The 17727-nt window shown below is 38.7% G+C and overlaps 1 protein-coding gene across 3 annotated transcripts; it reads right to left on the bottom strand.

The window, feature by feature from the left end:
• Nucleotides 1–503: 503 nt before the first annotated feature.
• Nucleotides 504–17421, bottom strand: CMKLR2 (chemerin chemokine-like receptor 2). 3 transcript variants are annotated; one of them, XM_049807872.1, is made up of 4 exons: nucleotides 17401–17421; nucleotides 16676–16885; nucleotides 14086–14228; nucleotides 504–3284 (listed from the first exon to the last, which is right to left on the bottom strand). In XM_049807872.1, exon 4 carries the CDS (start codon nucleotides 3266–3268, stop codon nucleotides 2216–2218), a length of 1053 nt encoding a protein of 350 aa, XP_049663829.1. In that variant the 5' UTR covers nucleotides 3269–3284; nucleotides 14086–14228; nucleotides 16676–16885; nucleotides 17401–17421; the 3' UTR covers nucleotides 504–2215. The 3 variants fall into 3 exon arrangements, with proteins under 3 accessions (XP_049663829.1, XP_049663820.1, XP_049663837.1); XM_049807863.1 differs by lacking the exon at nucleotides 17401–17421 and having other exon boundaries at nucleotides 16676–16937; XM_049807880.1 differs by lacking the exons at nucleotides 14086–14228; nucleotides 17401–17421 and having other exon boundaries at nucleotides 16676–16937.
• Nucleotides 17422–17727: the final 306 nt, after the last annotated feature.

The following is a 17727-nucleotide window of genomic DNA, read 5'->3' as shown; positions in this document are numbered from 1 at the left end:
GGTGTTGTTTTGGAAACAGAAACTTAGAGAGTTATCTGCTTTGTTCAGGTATCTTCCACACATTACTCTTGCAGAAATGATTTGGAGATAATTCTGTAACTGATCCTGGTGTGAATGAGGTAGTAGTTATATTGCAAGATTGTTAATCCACTTAATTCCATAGAACAGGACTGACTTTGGCCTTATTCAAGTCTATTCTGTATCTCTGTTGTCTACTTCAGAGGGGGCTTTGATAATTTATGCAAGACAGCATATATATGTTCTTTCAGTTGAAAATCAATCTCTTTACAGTATATAGCAATATGTGTGCTCACATAGCTGACACGCAAGAAGAAAGCTGACATAAACTTTAATGCCTGTAGTAGAAAGGGTCAGGCCTTGCTTACATCTTCTGAAATCTTTGAGAAGGAGCTGTTTTAAGAATGGACAGTCACTGCGTATTGCTGCTGAGAAAAGCAAATGAACATACTCTTTGGAACAACAAAAATTTATTACTTCACTTGGAGTACAGTCAGGAGAGTAGTACTAATACATCATTCTTAGAAAGATGTCAGGGAACATGTGAAGAAAAACTGCAAAATGTTTGCTTTAGGCACATTCAGCAGCACTGTGCCAAAATACTATGATGAGTCACTATGTACCAGGCAGCAAATGACTCAAAGGAAGAGTGCTGCTTACCAACTTTCCAGTCCAAACTGAAATACGTTGAAATTCCACTGATTCTCCCTGACTCTCCCAAACTCTGAAACCAGAGCCCAAAGGAACAGTTACAGACCACAGTCAGACTGTTTCTATTTCTACAGCTACCAATACTGGATGTGCTTATGCATGCATATATAAATATATATTTTATACAAAAGCAAATATATTTACATATAAGGCCTCAATGGCAGTGTAAGTGCTGCTTGTTTGTTAGCAGGCCATAGGAACTAGGTAGATTATTTGAAAGGCAGTTTTACTCTGTATACCTAGGCCAATAACAAGGAAAAACCTGTTCAAATTTACCCAGAGCTTTATGCTTTTACTTCCAGTGGAGTTTTATCGTACATTCAACTCTTTAAGTTATGTGGTATTGCATCATAAATTGGTCCACTCAGCATATATGTCTGCATTGATGCATGTGTGATTCTACAGCAAGCAACAAGTTGGAACAGAAAACAGCATAACTGGGACTACTTTGTCTTTCTTATGGGAGTGGACTCCATTTCCTGGATGTACTCATTGCCTCTCATTTGGTAAAGTCGTCCAAATTTGGTTCCAGACTTGCAACCGACTATTATTTAATTCACTCTGCTCATTTTTTGAAGATTGGCATTAAGGCAAACAAAATGTTACATTATTTCTTTACCTTTGTTTGGCAGGGCAATAAAGAACAACCAATAGTTGTAAACCTCTTTGAGCCTGGAAGCTTAAACAGAAAAAGAACAAGTGTGGCAGGGGGCCTTTAATCTCAGCTTCTGTCAGAAACCATTTCACTAATTCTTTGCACTTTTCAGAGGAACCAAATACCTATATGAAACATCTGCTCAGTATTTTGCACCCAACTGGTGCTAGAAGCACAAGAATAAGTGACCAGGAAACACAGGATCTCCTGTCTTACGTTTGAGTATAAGACAAAAGAGCACTGGGAAAAAACAGAATTTATTTCCATATTCTTCTTTTTTGACAAGAGAAGGCAGTGATTCAGTGTTCCCTGTCTTGAGATTCTTCTCCAACCGCAGAGTGGAGCCACAGATAGCTTTGCTTAGCTGGGATGTAGCTAAGTGATTCCTACTTAAGGCAATACTAGACAATCAGGAGACTCATGACCCAGTGATATATGGCCACAACCTCTTCGATGAGAATGCCTCAATCAATAGTGTTATCAGTGACAGCAAGGAGGAATATTTTTATTATGTGCTCTATTGATATCAATGAGGTATGGAATCGCAACAACACAACAGGATTACAACACCATTCCTGATCAAAAACCCCATTAGAGCAATTCCACTTATGCTGACAACTTTCAGTTCAGGCTGTGTGTGCATTGCAAGTACACCACACCCAAATGATGTGTCCTTTAAAAACCTTTCAAGGAAAGCAGCAAGTGCAATTAAGCCAGCTGTTTACATAAAACTGTATCTGCAAAGATACACATCTGACTGGCAGATGTGAAGTCAAGTACACCTCCAAATCTCCTGTCAGCTGCTTTGGAGAGGGATGGTGACAAGAGCAGTCACTGAGCAGTTTCACAATAGCGCACAGGCGCATGGGTGTTGTCCGAGCTCCACAGCTGCTCACTGACAGTTCCTGAGCGGCTCACCTCCCACAGTGCCAATTTCAGCACCTCAGAGACTGTTGTCTTGACCTGGGCCTGGAACTTTTTGCTAATCAGAACATACAGGATTGGATTGAGGCAACTGTTGATGAAACCAAGGCCAGTGGAGAGGGGAATGCCATCCTGCAGTAAGTCATGCAAGTTTTCATCATGGTGAGCAGACAGCTCCACAATGCTGAATATGTGATATGGTGTCCAGCAAACAAAAAAAGCTACAACTACAGCAATGATGGTCCAGAAAAGCCTGCTGGAAGTCAATACAGTTCTCCTCTTCACTTTGACAATCAGCAATGAGTAGCAAATGACCATGGTCAGTAGAGGAAAGAGGTAACCGAATGCAAGCCTCACCCAAATGAGAATGTGATGTGTCAGCAAGATAAGTTCTCTGTCGTGCACATGGAAGTTGTTGTAGCAAATGGTGACGTTGTTGAGAACCGTAGCCGTGTCTCTAAAGTATAAGGCAGGGCCACCAATAACTGCAGCTGACATCCAAATGATTCCACTAAGAATGAGGGTGTTCCTTACAGTGCGATACTTATAGGAAAAGACTGGGTGGACTAGGCGAATGTAGCGGTCAAGGCTGATGAACGTCAGGAAGAAAACACTGGCAAACATATTAAGTAGTGCAATGAACGAGTTCATTTTGCAGAGCCACTTCCCAAACGGCCAGTGGAAGCCCATTGCAACGTATGTAATATAGAGTGGCAGGAAGAGAACAAAAATGAAATCTGCAATGGCCAGATTGAGGAACCAAAGTGTAGAAACAGATTTATCCCACTTAAAGCCCATAAACCAGATGACGATGGCATTACCTGGCACTCCCAGCAGAAATGCCACACTGTAAAAGGAAAGGGAAATCATATGGGCAATGCTGAGCGAGGACTGGGGTGATTCATCTTCCTCAGGCAAGTCGTAGAAGTAAGAGTAGTTCTCAAAATCTTCAAATGTCATGTTGCACAGTTGCTTTCTGGGGAAGAAAAGAAATGGAAGAGTCAAAGGAGAAATGTTTTACTGCACTGCAAATTGCAAACCTGCAATTCCTTTACATTCTTGGTCATTAAAAAAAAATCTCAAATCATTGACTTAGTTTCACATATCTATCACTGTTTAGCTGTCAGTTGCTAGCACCAAGCTTGTGGAGTATTTTGGTCACAGACACCGATTTCTCCAGCAACTGAAAGTTCATGGGTTTATTCCTCTCTATCATGTATCTGTCTTTGTATCAAGGAATGGTGATTTTCAGACACATTCAATATATTAGATTTCCTTAACACAGCAAAGGATGTAGAGAAGGAAACATACAGAACATATTTCAGGGACAATACATACAATTGCAGTATTCTTCCACTAATGAGCTGAGAAACAGGTAATAGATGAAAGAAAAGAAAGCTTCCCAGGAGAGTAAGACGTGCTGTAAGAGCTATAGATGAAAATATGTGTGTCTCCTTTTTTCTTTAAGACAGAACAACAGTCTCAGTTTTTTTCTGTTGCAAAAGCTTCTGGAACTTACAAGTACACATGATTTTTCACATAGGAATTTTCTTCTAAAATGCCAAAGGAAGAGCGTGGGAGGGAGGCAGGGGGGTGGAGGGGAAGGAAAATATAAACCAAAAGAAAAACCCAGAATAAAAGAAATGACTGAGAAAACAGATAGCAAAGAGAGGTTGAAGAGGAAAAAGCACTCCGAAGTTACGTGTCCATTCCACAGTGCAGACAATGCTGCAGCACAACACAGATGGCCACAGCCTGACAAAAGCATCTGCCATGGTCAAAACAAAGATTCTGCTAAATTCTGTTATGTTATATTGTCTGGCTGGACTCAGCTGCACTAAAACCTGTCCCTGAGAGCAGGATGTGACCAGCCCATTAGCTGTACTACAGATGAGCTCACCAGTACACTTCTGAGCGCTAGCTCGATTCAGAAACTGAAATTCAGCCTGCCCACTTTTGGAACCCAGCCCTGCATTCCTATAAGTCCATTCATTTTAGCACACTAAGGACAACAGGACAGGGGTCTCCAGAGTACACTGCCTGCAGAACCACATCTGCAAGCTTGTATTCATAGACATACCTTTCCTGCAAAAAAAGTAGTTCACTTATTTTGAAAGGATTACTCACACAAGCGAAGATACGCATGTGCACACACATTAGCAGGATTAGATTTCTCATTTGTAGGCGGATAGGCAAAGGGGAAAAAAGAAAAAAAAGAAGTTGTGTGATTTTATATCTCTTGATTAAAAAAAAAATCTAATAAGAGTCAATACAGCTTGTTCTGTCAAGAGGCTATGATAACATTTGCCCTTAGTAATTTACATCAGGCTGAAGGAATGTTATTTGGTTTGCTGTCCTGATAAATGAAGCCCAATAAATATAATTTTATGTAATTACATGCCCCTTGGGGGTAGATTCTGCATCAAATACCAGTACCACCCATCTGAGTCATTTTTTTCTAATAGCTTAACAGCTGCTGAGAAATAGTATAAACAGGGAGCAGTACCACTAACATCTGGAACAACATTACATTTGGACAGTTTCAGAGGACAGTCAGGTTAATAATTGGATTTTTAAGGGTCTTTGCCTATATACAGGACTATACCTTCAAATCAAATTTATGCAATTAAACAAAAAAAAAATCCAATTTTTCAGACTCTTTCTGATTTACATCCTGTGTTCCAGTCACTAATTAATTATGCTTTTACATTTCTCAAGAGCTAGCACAACACAAAAATACTTGGATTCAAACATTTGCTCCCAAATCCTTTTTTTTTTCCTAATAGTGCTAAAAACCATATTGACAATAACAAACATTTCCCTACCACCCAACAATGTTAATTTTATGTTTAGAATTCCAAAGATGAAGCATAGCAGGAGAAAGAAAACATACCTAAATAAATACCAAATATTTACCAAGCCTCCTGTAGTTTAAAACTCCCCTCCTCCAAAGAAGCACACCTTTACAATGCAATTATTTTTCCAAGCTTGTATTTTTCCTTATCTCTAACTCCTAGTCTTCCAATGCAGTAACTCTTTAGCAGTGGGGGCAAAAAAGCAGGAGGAACATTGCTTGCCATTGCTCCTAGTGCACAGATGCTGAAGGGCATCTCTATGACTTGGGTTCAGCAAAGACTGACAATTACATTTGCAAAGCCCAGAAACTTTTACCTCTGACATCCACATAGATGAAGCACTTCTATAACAGGACTCATAGTGTTAAGCCCTGCCCTGAAAAAGATAAGCGGTAGGGGATTGTCAATGGTGCTATGCTGGTTTACATCAATAAGGACCCAGATTTTTTCTTCTGGGATAAACGTTAACCATCATTCAGCAGGGATGTTTCCTTGTGTTCTTGAGACATGCATAGTCTCAAATACATGAGTTTGGGTTTGATTTATTAATAGACTTTCAGAGTCAGAACTGTCTTACAGTTCAAGTCTAGGTCTTGAAAGTGAAGAAATCTAATTCTATTCCTTATTCTGTCATTAATTTCCTGTACGATCTTTGACAAATGGTCTAATTTCCAGACTGGAAAGAGTCTCATGAACCTGTCTGCAAACAGAGGCTTAATAGAGAAAACAAGACTTTTTTTGCCAGCAGTTTCCACTTGGCTTTCAGGCCAACTGCTAGAAAGGGTAAGGGAGGTTTGGTGCAGTTTACTGGCTCGGTCCCTGCTGGTCCAGGGTTGCATAAAAGATCTAGAGTGAGGAAAATATTTTTCAATAAACAGGATAGTGTGGTTAGAGGCCTGGCAATAGGACTTGGGGGCAGCCACAGGTTACAGAACAGTGTTGTATTGCATATGGATGAATATAACCAAGTTTAGACTTCATGTTGTCTTTTTTTTTTTTAATAGTAAACAGCCTGTGTAAAGTGTACGCTCAGCAGTTGTTTGACTGGAGTCTGTTCCTGTTTGCTGAGGTCACAAGTAGCTCTGAAAACTGAGCCTCCTTGATTCAGCTGCTTGATTATGAATATAGTCACTTAATTTTAAGCAAATAGGTTTCAGAACATTTGACCAGGAGGTTTCATTTCCTGTCCCCTTCTGTAAAATAAAAGTTAGTTAGTGAATGACTTCATAGGAATATCACAGGCAGGCACTTGGTGCTAGTACATTATAGATCCTGGGACAGAAAACAGAATTACCAAGAAACATAGATCGTTAGGAAATATTTCTAAAATACAAAAGCCACAGAACTGCTGGGAAGAGACTTTACCATGTGCTACATGAACTGTCTTTCTCTGAACTCCAGCAGGGAATTACAGAATCGGATCTCAATTGACACATTCATAGTTTTTTACTACAAGTACTTAGAGTTTGTTTTCTCTGCCACCATTACAGTATTTCATAAAGTTGAGCCATAATGACAACTTGGACAAATGATTTTATCTGCTTAAAACAGAACAGCTTTTGTCACCCTAAGAATGGCCTTACGGTTATGACGTGGGACCAGTACTTTGGACTCTGTTCATGGCTATGCCACATGCATCCTGTTTGACCAGGGGAAGTCGTTTGACCTCTCCACGCCTCAGCCCTGAGGTCAGTGGAATGGCTTTGGAATTAAAATTATTGGGTTTTCAGTCTAAAATAGGAGAGAACAAACAAAACAGTTGCAATTCCTACTCACTTGATGCAAAGTCTTCCTGAGGGTTCATAGTTCTCTGGGCACCACGCAAGTTAGGATCCAACTTAATTACACTGCTAGTTTATGCCACATGTTTGGGCTAGAGCCCACACAACCTCTGTCTCACATTTGGTCCTCATTACTTTCAAAATTTACAGAGAGGTCCAAGGGAAGAGCTTATTCATTGCCTATGTTAGTTGAATGTTAACACAAATATTTAAGCAGTAGTCCCAAGATCTGTTTGTTCAGTGTGATAAACAGTGCTCAGAGCCTCTGGCCAGCTAAATTGATTTCAGAGGTCACAACAGTGGGTCCTGACTTAATAGGAAAATTATGGTTTGCAGAGTTGGCTGTCTCAACAGTTAACTTCATAGAGGGAATATATTACACAAACCCTCCTTTTAATGTCTGTAGGAGTAATTTGGAGCGTATCACATTCCATGTGTATGATCTATGGCTAAAGGAAAGTGTATTTGATTGATTCACTTCAACTTTTGTCATTTACAAGAGTCAAATGTTGGAAAACAACTAGTTCCTCAAAAGGTCACCTAAAGTCTACTTGTCATAGCGTGTCTCAGCAAGTTTGTTTGGATATTGAATTCATTTGAGAGCCCTCAAAAAAATTTCTTGGAACTTTTGAGGTGCTAAATTTTGAATTTATCTAGCTTCAAAAACATAACATGAAATTCACCAAGTAGTTTATCTGTAAAGTTCAAAACACAGAAGGCTGAGCAAGTTTTTTAGAGGTATATACATATTTCTGGCAAGTATTTTACAAAGACATAAGAAAAGATCCTAAAAATCACAAGGAATACTGATGAGATTACAAACTGTCATAGATTCATACTTCTACCTCAAAAGAACAAAGCCAAAATGACCACTTGTCTCCATGTACAATTCCTTTAGGAGGAAGTGCCCGATACACCCATACTACAAAATTAAGTCATAGCTATGCTATAATTTAAACTTAAAGCTGGGCCTGCAGACAAAGCTACTAGGAAATGAGCACTTTAAGCTAGTATACACAAAAGCAGAATCAAGGCTTGTGTGTGTGTTTTCTCTTTCACAGACACATACACAAACACCTATCTCTTGGCTATCGTTTTAATGGTCATTAGACATATGGTAACAAAATTATTTTGTAAGCCATCCTGAATTCAACAATGGGTCATAACGACACATAGAATGGGTCATAATAGATGTGATATGTGACTGGAAACCTTTACAAGCCATGATATAGATGTATTTGTTCTAGCAGACAAGACAAGAATGCAAATAACTGTAATTCTCCATCACACCTCTCAGTGAAGCAGTGTTAGAAATGTATACACAATGTACTAGCTAGACATCTCATAAAATTTATACCAAAACCAACTTTGAGCAAGGCCAAACATGACCCTGTTAGTCATAACACACCACTTCATCTGTGGTATTGCAGTCATTTGACCAGATAATAGCCTCATAACTTTTCACACAAAGTGAGTGCTACAGCGGGATTAACAAACGCTTATAAAGCAGACTCAGTTAATATTGGTAAAGCAATGATTTCAGACCAGCATTTTTGCTGCCACAGAACTGTTAAACAACAAATACAAAACCCAACTTAATATCTAAATAATGCTGCTGTAATAGGAAAGGTACCTACAGTAGGCCTGGCCTGAATATAACAAATCATCCAGACAACAGCTGAAATTGAGCAGCGTACCATTTCCACAATCAGGTAACTCATAAATGTCTGCAACCAGCCACTGCATATAATCAAAAAATGATTTATTTTCGTGCTCATTGCAAGCACCAAGACTTCCATCTCCAAAGAAGACGGGGGGGGGGGGGGGGGGGGGGCACTTGGCAACTTTGTAGTTAGCACTTGCTCCTACGCTTATTCCATTCCATTGATATATGTAAAAGTAGAAATATATTTTTTTAATATTCCTTTTGAACGTAAAGAGTGCCATAACCACTGCAAGTCTGTCATGTGACAACAAATACTACAGACAGGTGATATCTGTGAAACACTTCAAGTGGCCCCATTCTGGGGGGAAAAAAAAAGAATAAAAAAATCTAAGCATTCTTACAAGTAGGTGAAAATAGAAGTTTAGGTAGACAGTGCCACCTGAGATTTAAAATATGGTCTTATATTCTATGTGTCAGCACTGCTGAAGTATTTACATAACCAGTCATAACATCTCAGTATTCATAACCCTTAGTGAATGTGGACTCAAGTAAGAAGTATCGTCAGTCTGGTTTTACAGACGAGAAGGCTGAGAATGATCTACAGGAAGTCTCTGATAGAACCAGGTGCTAAACCTAGAGTCCCTGCCTAGTGGTTCGACCACAGTCTTATCCTCCTTTCTTTAACATAACACTGTCCCCTCAGACATGACGGAGTGGAGAAACCACAGCTTCACCTCTAGGAGACCTTCCCCTTCCTGAAGAGACACTCTCCCCTGTGCTGTCATGCCCACTGTGATGGAGGGAGACAGCACCTACCTGGGCAGCCCTTGCAGATTCTGGCCTGTTTGCTCTATGCTGAAAAGAAACGAAACATGGATCTCCACCATTTGCTTGTCATATATAATCTGTCTCTGCAGGCCCAGGACATACCTCAGGACCATTAAGCACACCTCTCAGATGACAAAGCCAAGCAGGTACACCATATATCATATTGGCTGTGTCCTCAGCATGTAAGATATGCACACTAATGAAGTATTGTTCCAGGGAAATTTCACATGTTTTCTATTCCTCTACAAATGCCAGCAGTATTTTCTTTGGCTATAAGCCACCATAATAACAACACACCTAACGTAATGGAGATACCCGATTTAAAATTTTTAAGTGCCTCAGCTTCACAGTGACTGGATTGTTAAGATAATGAATGCTTGTATTTCTAATCAAGCATAGCGTTTTAAATTTTTCATGTATTTGTGATGACAGAAAAGTTTGACTAGCATTCATATGACCATTACATGATCATGCAGCTCTGAGCATGTTTTTCAAATGGTTGTACTCCTTCAGCAAACACATGCTTTAACCACAGCTCACTCCTAACAGGAAGTAGCAAAGTGAGAGCAGAGAATAAAGAGTGAATGCAGAGATTTCCTTCAGACTATCAACTGTTGTCTCAGCAGACTGATTAAGGCCAATTAAACATATGTTAGATAACAGCCATTCTAAAGTTACTGCAGGGTAACAACAGGCCATTACAGAAAAAAATAAAATAACTGTCTCCAACAAGATACAAAATCTCTATCAAATAACAGATTAAAAAATAGCTTACAATCTGTTATACTTAGAGTCCTTTTAACAAGAAGAGTTAAGAGCTAACCCCAGAGAAAATTAGCAACACAACTTATTCCTCAAACATGCCTTCTTATATCCTATTCTATTTCACATATTAATTTCCCAGTCACTTCTAACAGTATGCTTAGTTATGTACTGCCCTCTAAATTTTCTCTGTTCTAGGTTTATTCTGCTGCTCATTAAATCTACATCAGCAGTTTCTTCTAGCACAGTTGTAATATTGCTATGGTTATATTACTTTTGACACATACTCTTACATGAGTATATCAGAACATCCAATTCCAAAACATAGCTAGTATATAACCAAAACATTCCAGCTGATAACATACTTTATTTTGTCCTCACAGTTAATATACTAGGATCACTGTGTACAGTAGATTAAGCATGTCTACTTCTGTATCAGTGTTACTCTAACATTCCTACTCATACAAGGTCTTTTATTTACTTTAAGATCAAGTCTAAAATAAGCACTGCCTGTATTCCTGCAAAACTGAAAAAAATCATATTGTTAGTACAATTTCAGGAGGGCTGCATATCTGTCTGTCTCCCTACTATGGCATTGGGAACACTCCCTAGCACTGATAAGAATAGATTGCGCTTATGATTAAGGTGTTAAATTAGGAGCTTGGAAATACTGGTTTTACAGGCTTCCCATATTACCTTTGCAAATCACTTCTCACTTGACTCCACCAGGTACGGTACAACACCCTCAGTTAAGAGTTTAGGGCCTCAACAACACGTTACTCAGTTTTTTTAAATGGACAATGGTTCCTAACATTTCCAAAACGTCCCATTAAAATGATGTGGGGCTGAGCTCATTATAAGAGGATCACTAGGTAGAAGAAATCGGAGTGTAGAAAGTGATATTACATTGATGGTACAGAAGTTACTACTCACCACTTTCTCCCTCTCATCTAGGCAGCTTCAGAAGAGAATAAAACTCCTGTGCCAGGCTCACTCTTGCTGAAAGAAGCAAGTATTTTATGTTGGGAAAGTACCCAAACGCCCTAATCTTTGAGATCAAAGCCCACTGGATCTAGGCACTGTAAGCACATAATGAGAGACAATTCCTGCCTTGTTTATAATTAAACAGAATAAACAGACACAAGAAGAGTAGGAAAAGGAACAGAAGTACCTTGCCCAAAGCCAAATAGTAGGTTCAAATGTAGAGTTGGAGGCAGAATTCAGATCTTGCCAAAAGACTGAAGAGACAAATATCTTTTGTGAATAGAGGCAAAAGGTGCTGGTTCTTCATACTTGTGCCTTGTGATTCTTGAAATACTTCCTTTGAGCAGTATCAAAAAGGGGCAAGAGAGCCTGGGCTGGGGAAGAGAAGTAGAAGGCAGCAAACTCTTTGCCAGCTAATGTCCCTGACAAGGACTGGAGACTTCTAGAGTGCTGGCCTTTGCAGGTAAGCCTTGCAAACAAACCTGGCTTGTAGAAATGGGTTTTGTTAGTTTCCCTTTGTGCCAACTAAAGAAAAAAGTATTGTATCTGCAGCAGGTCTGTCCAGTCAATCTAAAGAGTTGTAATGCAGTAAAATGGTGGGCCAGGTATAAAAGAGCTGCAACAAGCCAGCAAGAATTCTCTCTGGAAAAGAGCAGCTGTGGGCTGATACAGGGCTTTTTGCTCCGTCTCCAGGCCCTCAACCTCTGGAACATATTGAAGATACAAAGAGCACAGAATTAGCTGAACTCCCCTGGAAGTACTATATGCTTCTTTTGAGGACACTTTTTTTTTTTTTGTCTCAGGAGCCTCAAGCACACTGTAAAAGTAGTAGCAAGTGTGGGAGACTTGACCTGTGCACGATGACACCTTCCCTTCTAAAACCAAATGTCTCTTGGACGCTGCCCACCCCAGTCACTGCAATCCCTTCATCTGGTAAACAGGCCATGAGAAACTGTTCCTCCCACTCAGCTTGCTTTTGCAAAGCCAGAAACAACAGAGCCCCGCACTGTTGTGAAAACTGCTAGCTTCAGACTGAATGAACACAAATCAAACCATTATCAGAAATAATGAGTGAAAATTAGCCAGACAACCAGCCACCCCAGTAAGAGACAGCTGAACTGTTGGCACATTCTAAAAGACAAAATGAATACATAAGCAAACAACAAGACCATTCAACAGACTACAGTCCTCTGCAAAAATAGCTGCTTAGTACTTAGAGTAATACAGTTATTAATAAAAAATTAATATCTAAGAACAGATCATAAACTTCAAGTGGCTTTTAAGAAACATAAGGAGAAGAAAATTCTTTAAGGCAAATGACTTTATTAGGAAACAAATATCAATTTTCCTCTGTCAATCTATCAGAAACAAACACAAATCTAACAGCATTTCAGAAGTTGCTCATTGGGTTGTCAGCAGAGAAAGAAATTCTTAGAATGAAAAGGAAGAATTTATAATGTATAGTACATACAAATTGCATTATTATCATGAACAGTTTTCATCTTCCCCCACTGGTGCAGTAAAAATCTGTAGTCAAATCCTGCTTAGGAATCCTTACAGAGTTTCCCTGACTTATGATCCCTTTCCACAAAGGCAATTAGAGAATCTAACTATAAATTCATTCTCCAGAGTCAAATAACTTCCACTATGCCACACTCAAAGAGATTCTAAGTGCCACAGAAGTGGACTTTACTATCACTTATAGCATATATAAAATCCCTAAGATTAAAGTAAACTTGGTAGGACCTCTATCCTGTCTGCCTGGCATAAGCGGTTGATAATGTTTTACATTTGGGCAGAAGCTGCAATGACATTAAACAAAAGTAAATTGGGTTATCAAAATATTTGCATTTCCTAGTTCAGCTGAGGCAAAACAAGAATACGATGCTAGTGAAAGTAAGCAGTCATAAGCAAGTTAATCCTGAATCAGTTTCTACAAACCTGGTCTGACAAATTCCTTTACCATGACGTACCCTCACTCACTCTCGTCTCCTTAGCTATGAATTAATACACATTTAAAATTATCCAGTAATATAATTTTATTCAGCTAGAAAGTAAATGTGTTTTAATTCATAGATGATCTATACAACTTCTGTAAATATACAAAACCAGGTCTGGGATATTGTTTGGCTTTGCAAGATCACATTTAGAAAGGCTACAGGTGACAATGACATGGTTATCACTAAGTCTGAGTAGGAGGTGGAATCTAGCCCTGCCTCATTGTGCAGTAGTATATAAGGCTTCAGATCTTCTTGTCAATTCCTAAGAAACATGCTCCCATGCACTTAATGAAAGCTAGATCCACATCCTACCTTATTACATGGTGGTTAGGAAAAACACACACACCTGCCAGCTTGGATCAGAGAAGCGTTTTTTAATTCTGCAAGGCTGTAATTCTTCAGAATTATTTTATTAATCTGCTACTTAAATTGAAATGATTTTCCAGTTTCAGTTCTAGAATCTGGTCAGATCAGAACTGATGTACTTATTTCTAATAATACTGGGAATTGCTATAGCTATAGGAGACCTACTATCCCTAAGCAAATAAAAAAAAATTAAAACCAACACACAAGGGGAGGTGGCAGGGGAGGGGGAGAGATTTAAGTCAAGGTCACTTACCATTCTCTGACAGGATAAAAGAGTCCTTGAAGTGTGTATAAACACATTCAAAAGTAATTAAAAAATAAATTCACACATAATTTCATATCTTTTCTTGCTGCAGGGGTGGTTCAAAATAATCTTTGAAATAAATTAGTATCACAGTTTTTCTTCCAAAAAGCTTTTAGCCAGTATATGCTACACTATCTTACAGGATTTGCCTGCAAGTGGTGTTGTAGCTGTAGAAACACATTATTTAGAAGGGAGGGAAAGATTTAAAATGTAACAGAGAGATTGACCTACCTTGTTTAGCTCTTTGGAATGAAACGCACTGTAAATCAGGGATGTGAGCTCTGCAGCAGAAGGAAGAATGATCTGCAGAGTTCAGAGTGACTTCAGTGTGATTCCAGCTGCTTCACTTGGCTACTGCCTTCCTTCTAATAAAGCTGCAGAATGATATAGCACTGTGTTTGTTTTCAGCTGAGGAAGTTGTTTCCAACTTCCCTTGGTTTTCTAGACCCAGTTTTGAAATATTGCCTTTCTGTATAATCCCAGTATTTCACCAAAAATAAATTAGACATGTGAATGAATCATTTTGGTCAGTGTCCAAGCAAGCAACAGATGTGGTAGCTGATGAATGGAAAGAGACCTTACAGTTGTAGGCTGCTTTTTGTTACACAGAGAAGAGGTTGAACAGTATTTCTTTGTAAGCACTCTGGTGTATAGAAAATAATGTTGAATGAGCATAAAAATGCTTAAAAAGTCACACTGAAAGCATAATTTTGTAACCGTATGGTGAGATATATTCATTTTGTATTTATGATTAGTAGATTAATCTCCTTTTGTGTAAGAGAGAAGTGAGCTCCACAAAACATCACGAATTAGTGCCTCTGTCTGTCAGTCAGTGCAACACTGGTCTGAAATTTGAACTGGGTTTTAGGAGACTTGGCTGGATTCCCAGTTCTGTAAAGGGACTGCTGAGTTTTTGTGGCCAGGCCTCATCTTCATGTTGCTTAGTTTCTCAGTAAAATGGGAATATTATTCCACTAGTATCCACACACCATAACTTCACCTGACTCTGATGGTACCACACTCATCATACCATTTTAAAATCAGCTAAGCATGTCAGTCTACTCTTAACCAAAATCAAGTCTTCTAGTGGAACCAATAATCTAACAGTGGTACTCCTCTGTCATGAATACAAAACATGTAAAATGTTCAACACTGATTTAATACAGTCTATTCCAAATTTCCTAGATATCAACTCTATCAATTCCATTGACAATTAGGAAGAAATAAACAAAAAAACCCATGGAAGACAGAAGTGCTTAGTGAGAAGCAGCAAACCTGAAATTTCTGCATCTGGTTAGCAATTTAAGCACCTTTTTTATGGTCCACAGATCACAGATTCTCTTAACAGGAACCAAAACCTCCTTCCAGCAAAGCTACCCTGCTTTATCTTTCCTCCATGACAGCTCTTCCTGTTCTGCCAATAAAACTTAAAATGCTGGTAACCTGTACATGACGGGGAAAAGTATGAATGAAAGGAGTACAGAGATTATGCTACGGTGGGACACAGCCCTAGACCATGACAAAAGGACAGGGGGGGCATGAGTCTTGTGAATGTATGACATAGGAGAAGAACAGGGGGTTTGTCTGAGGAGAAAGTATGGAAAGACTCAAGGACCTCATAATTTGGCACCTCACTTGTTTATTTCTTGCATTTTAAAGATTTTCTGTTTTCTCTAGGTAACTGATTGGTGAACCTTCACTGATAAAAGCTCTTTTAATAGCAGTTATCTTCTTTTGTAAATATTGGGATAGGGTAAATATAGGCACCATTTAACAGCCAATCTGCCGAGGTTTTTTTGCTTGTAATGGCACGGGTCTGTATGTCTCTAGGTACTTGCCAAATGAAGCTATTGTAAGGCAGTTAATTCAAGGGCTTGCTCAGTACTGTTTTGGTAGGACAAAAGACAAAATTACTGGGTAGATAACCCTCACACATGATCTACAGTAAAAGAAAAAAAACCTCAGCAAGCAAAGTAGAATCACACATTTGCCAGATGCTCTTCACCTTCTTGGTGAAGGAAGCATTCTGGAGAGTGCAATGGATTCTAGCCATTTTGCAGTAGTGAGGAATTGTCCTTAAGGGGCTGTCTCCTTCACCATAAACTAAAGCAGGCTTGGGACTACTCTAACATGTACTGGGGATGATAATGATAGTTCAACTCCTCCATCCTTCAGAGCCAAAGGAGGATTAAACTTCACACAGCAATTTTCCTCACCCTTCCTACCACTGTACCAAATATGAAATCACAACTGCTAAGGACCCAGAAGCCATTTTGTGGAGACAATAGCAATGAGATGGTTTTTTTCCAAGAACAGCAGATTACTGCATTTAAAAGAATTTTCTACCTATCTGTCCTACCTACATTTGCTCCTTTTCAATTGAAAGGGACTTTTGCTCTGATGAGCAGCTACCCAATTTGCACAGTATAACCAGCATATGTAATGTATCTGAGAGAAAAAAAAAAAGAGAACAGAATTTTACAGACAAAATTGCATTTAATCTGAAAGGATTTTGTTCTGCTTGTTTTCTGTTTAGAGCTAAATACAGCATTTTATTCTTCTACAGTTTTGATTAGCCACAGTGGGAATCATAAGTCCCTGAAGAATGTAGGTTTGGGCCCCTAAACCTTTCCTTGTTTTAGTTCCTTCTATGCTCAGACACAGTAAAACTGGAATGGTTGACTACCAAATTACAGGGCTTTTTAATATACACTTTCATGCAACCCATTAACCATTGACATAATTTTACAAGTGTGATCTTTTCAGATAATTTTGTGGAAGTTATATGCTTGGAAGAAAATTAATGAAAACAAAAAGGTACCTTGTTTGCTTCCATGTCTTCTTTTTCTACTTAGAAGTTGTATTTTATTTTGCCATGTCATTTGTGCTTTTCCAACAGGTTAAGTTAATGAAGTCTTGCAGTTTTCACTCTACATTAAATATGGCAATATGCCAGAGCTGAAGACAGACATACATTCATGAACATACACTGCATGTGGGACTTGCAGAGCAGAGAAATACTATTTTATATCTGATGGAAAAAGAACAAAGGAGAGCATTTTCATACAAATAATAGATATTGGGTTGTCCAGCAGTGAATAAACTAGGTCTACTGAAAAGCAAATGAGTTTTAAAAGCACTTCTAATGCTTTGTGGTATTTTTAACCCTATAAAACAAAACAAAGGCAGAGGATGTATGGAAAAAAGATATAGAGGAAAAACCCTCAGAAATACTTTACCAGTATTAACCAAAGCACAAATTACAAAGCAATAAACAAAAACAAAGTAGGTTTAATTTACCTGGATTACCAACAATTGCCTGACAGTTCTGATAATTATTTCCCACTGCTGGGACCACCGGATCTTGTCAAGATGCTTATTAGTGTGTGCAGATAATCTCAGCAGTAACACTCCAGACTAAATTCAATGTGCATTAATTCAATTAAGTTGTACCAACCATAAATTTGCAAATTAGGTCAAACAAAAAGTATTTAGTTTTTCTCAGGGTTAATTTAAGCAAAACCACACAAAAAAGAAATTACTTACCTTTTGAGGATTCAGCTGTTTACAGTTCTGTTCTTTTTTAAAAAAAATAAAAATCTTCACTGCTCCTTTGTCCTCATTGTTTGAATTAACACCTCATCGATTAAAATCCACTCTGGAAAGACAGAGTTTAACTACCTGACAATCAGGAAAAGGGTAATTCCCTCCCTTCCTGTGAAACGAATGACTTATTCATGCCTATCCTTTTGGTAAAGCTGTAATGTTTACTTGTGGCTTAAGTGCCCACTATATACCATAGTCAGCAACTACGACAAAACTCTTCAGCAACACATTTAAACCAAACCACCTGATGATGGGAGGCTTGGCTCA

The sequence above is a fragment of the Accipiter gentilis genome, chromosome 1 (genome assembly GCF_929443795.1).
Source record: "Accipiter gentilis chromosome 1, bAccGen1.1, whole genome shotgun sequence".
Lineage (NCBI taxonomy): Eukaryota > Metazoa > Chordata > Aves > Accipitriformes > Accipitridae > Astur > Astur gentilis.
Note: the sequence above shows the minus strand (reverse complement) of the source record. Positions and strands in the feature narration are given on the sequence as shown.

Bases quoted from the DNA above. Each gene is read 5' to 3' on its own strand.
- CMKLR2 (XM_049807872.1), bottom strand. From the start codon at position 3,268: ATGACATTTGAAGATTTTGAGAACTACTCTTACTTCTACGACTTGCCT.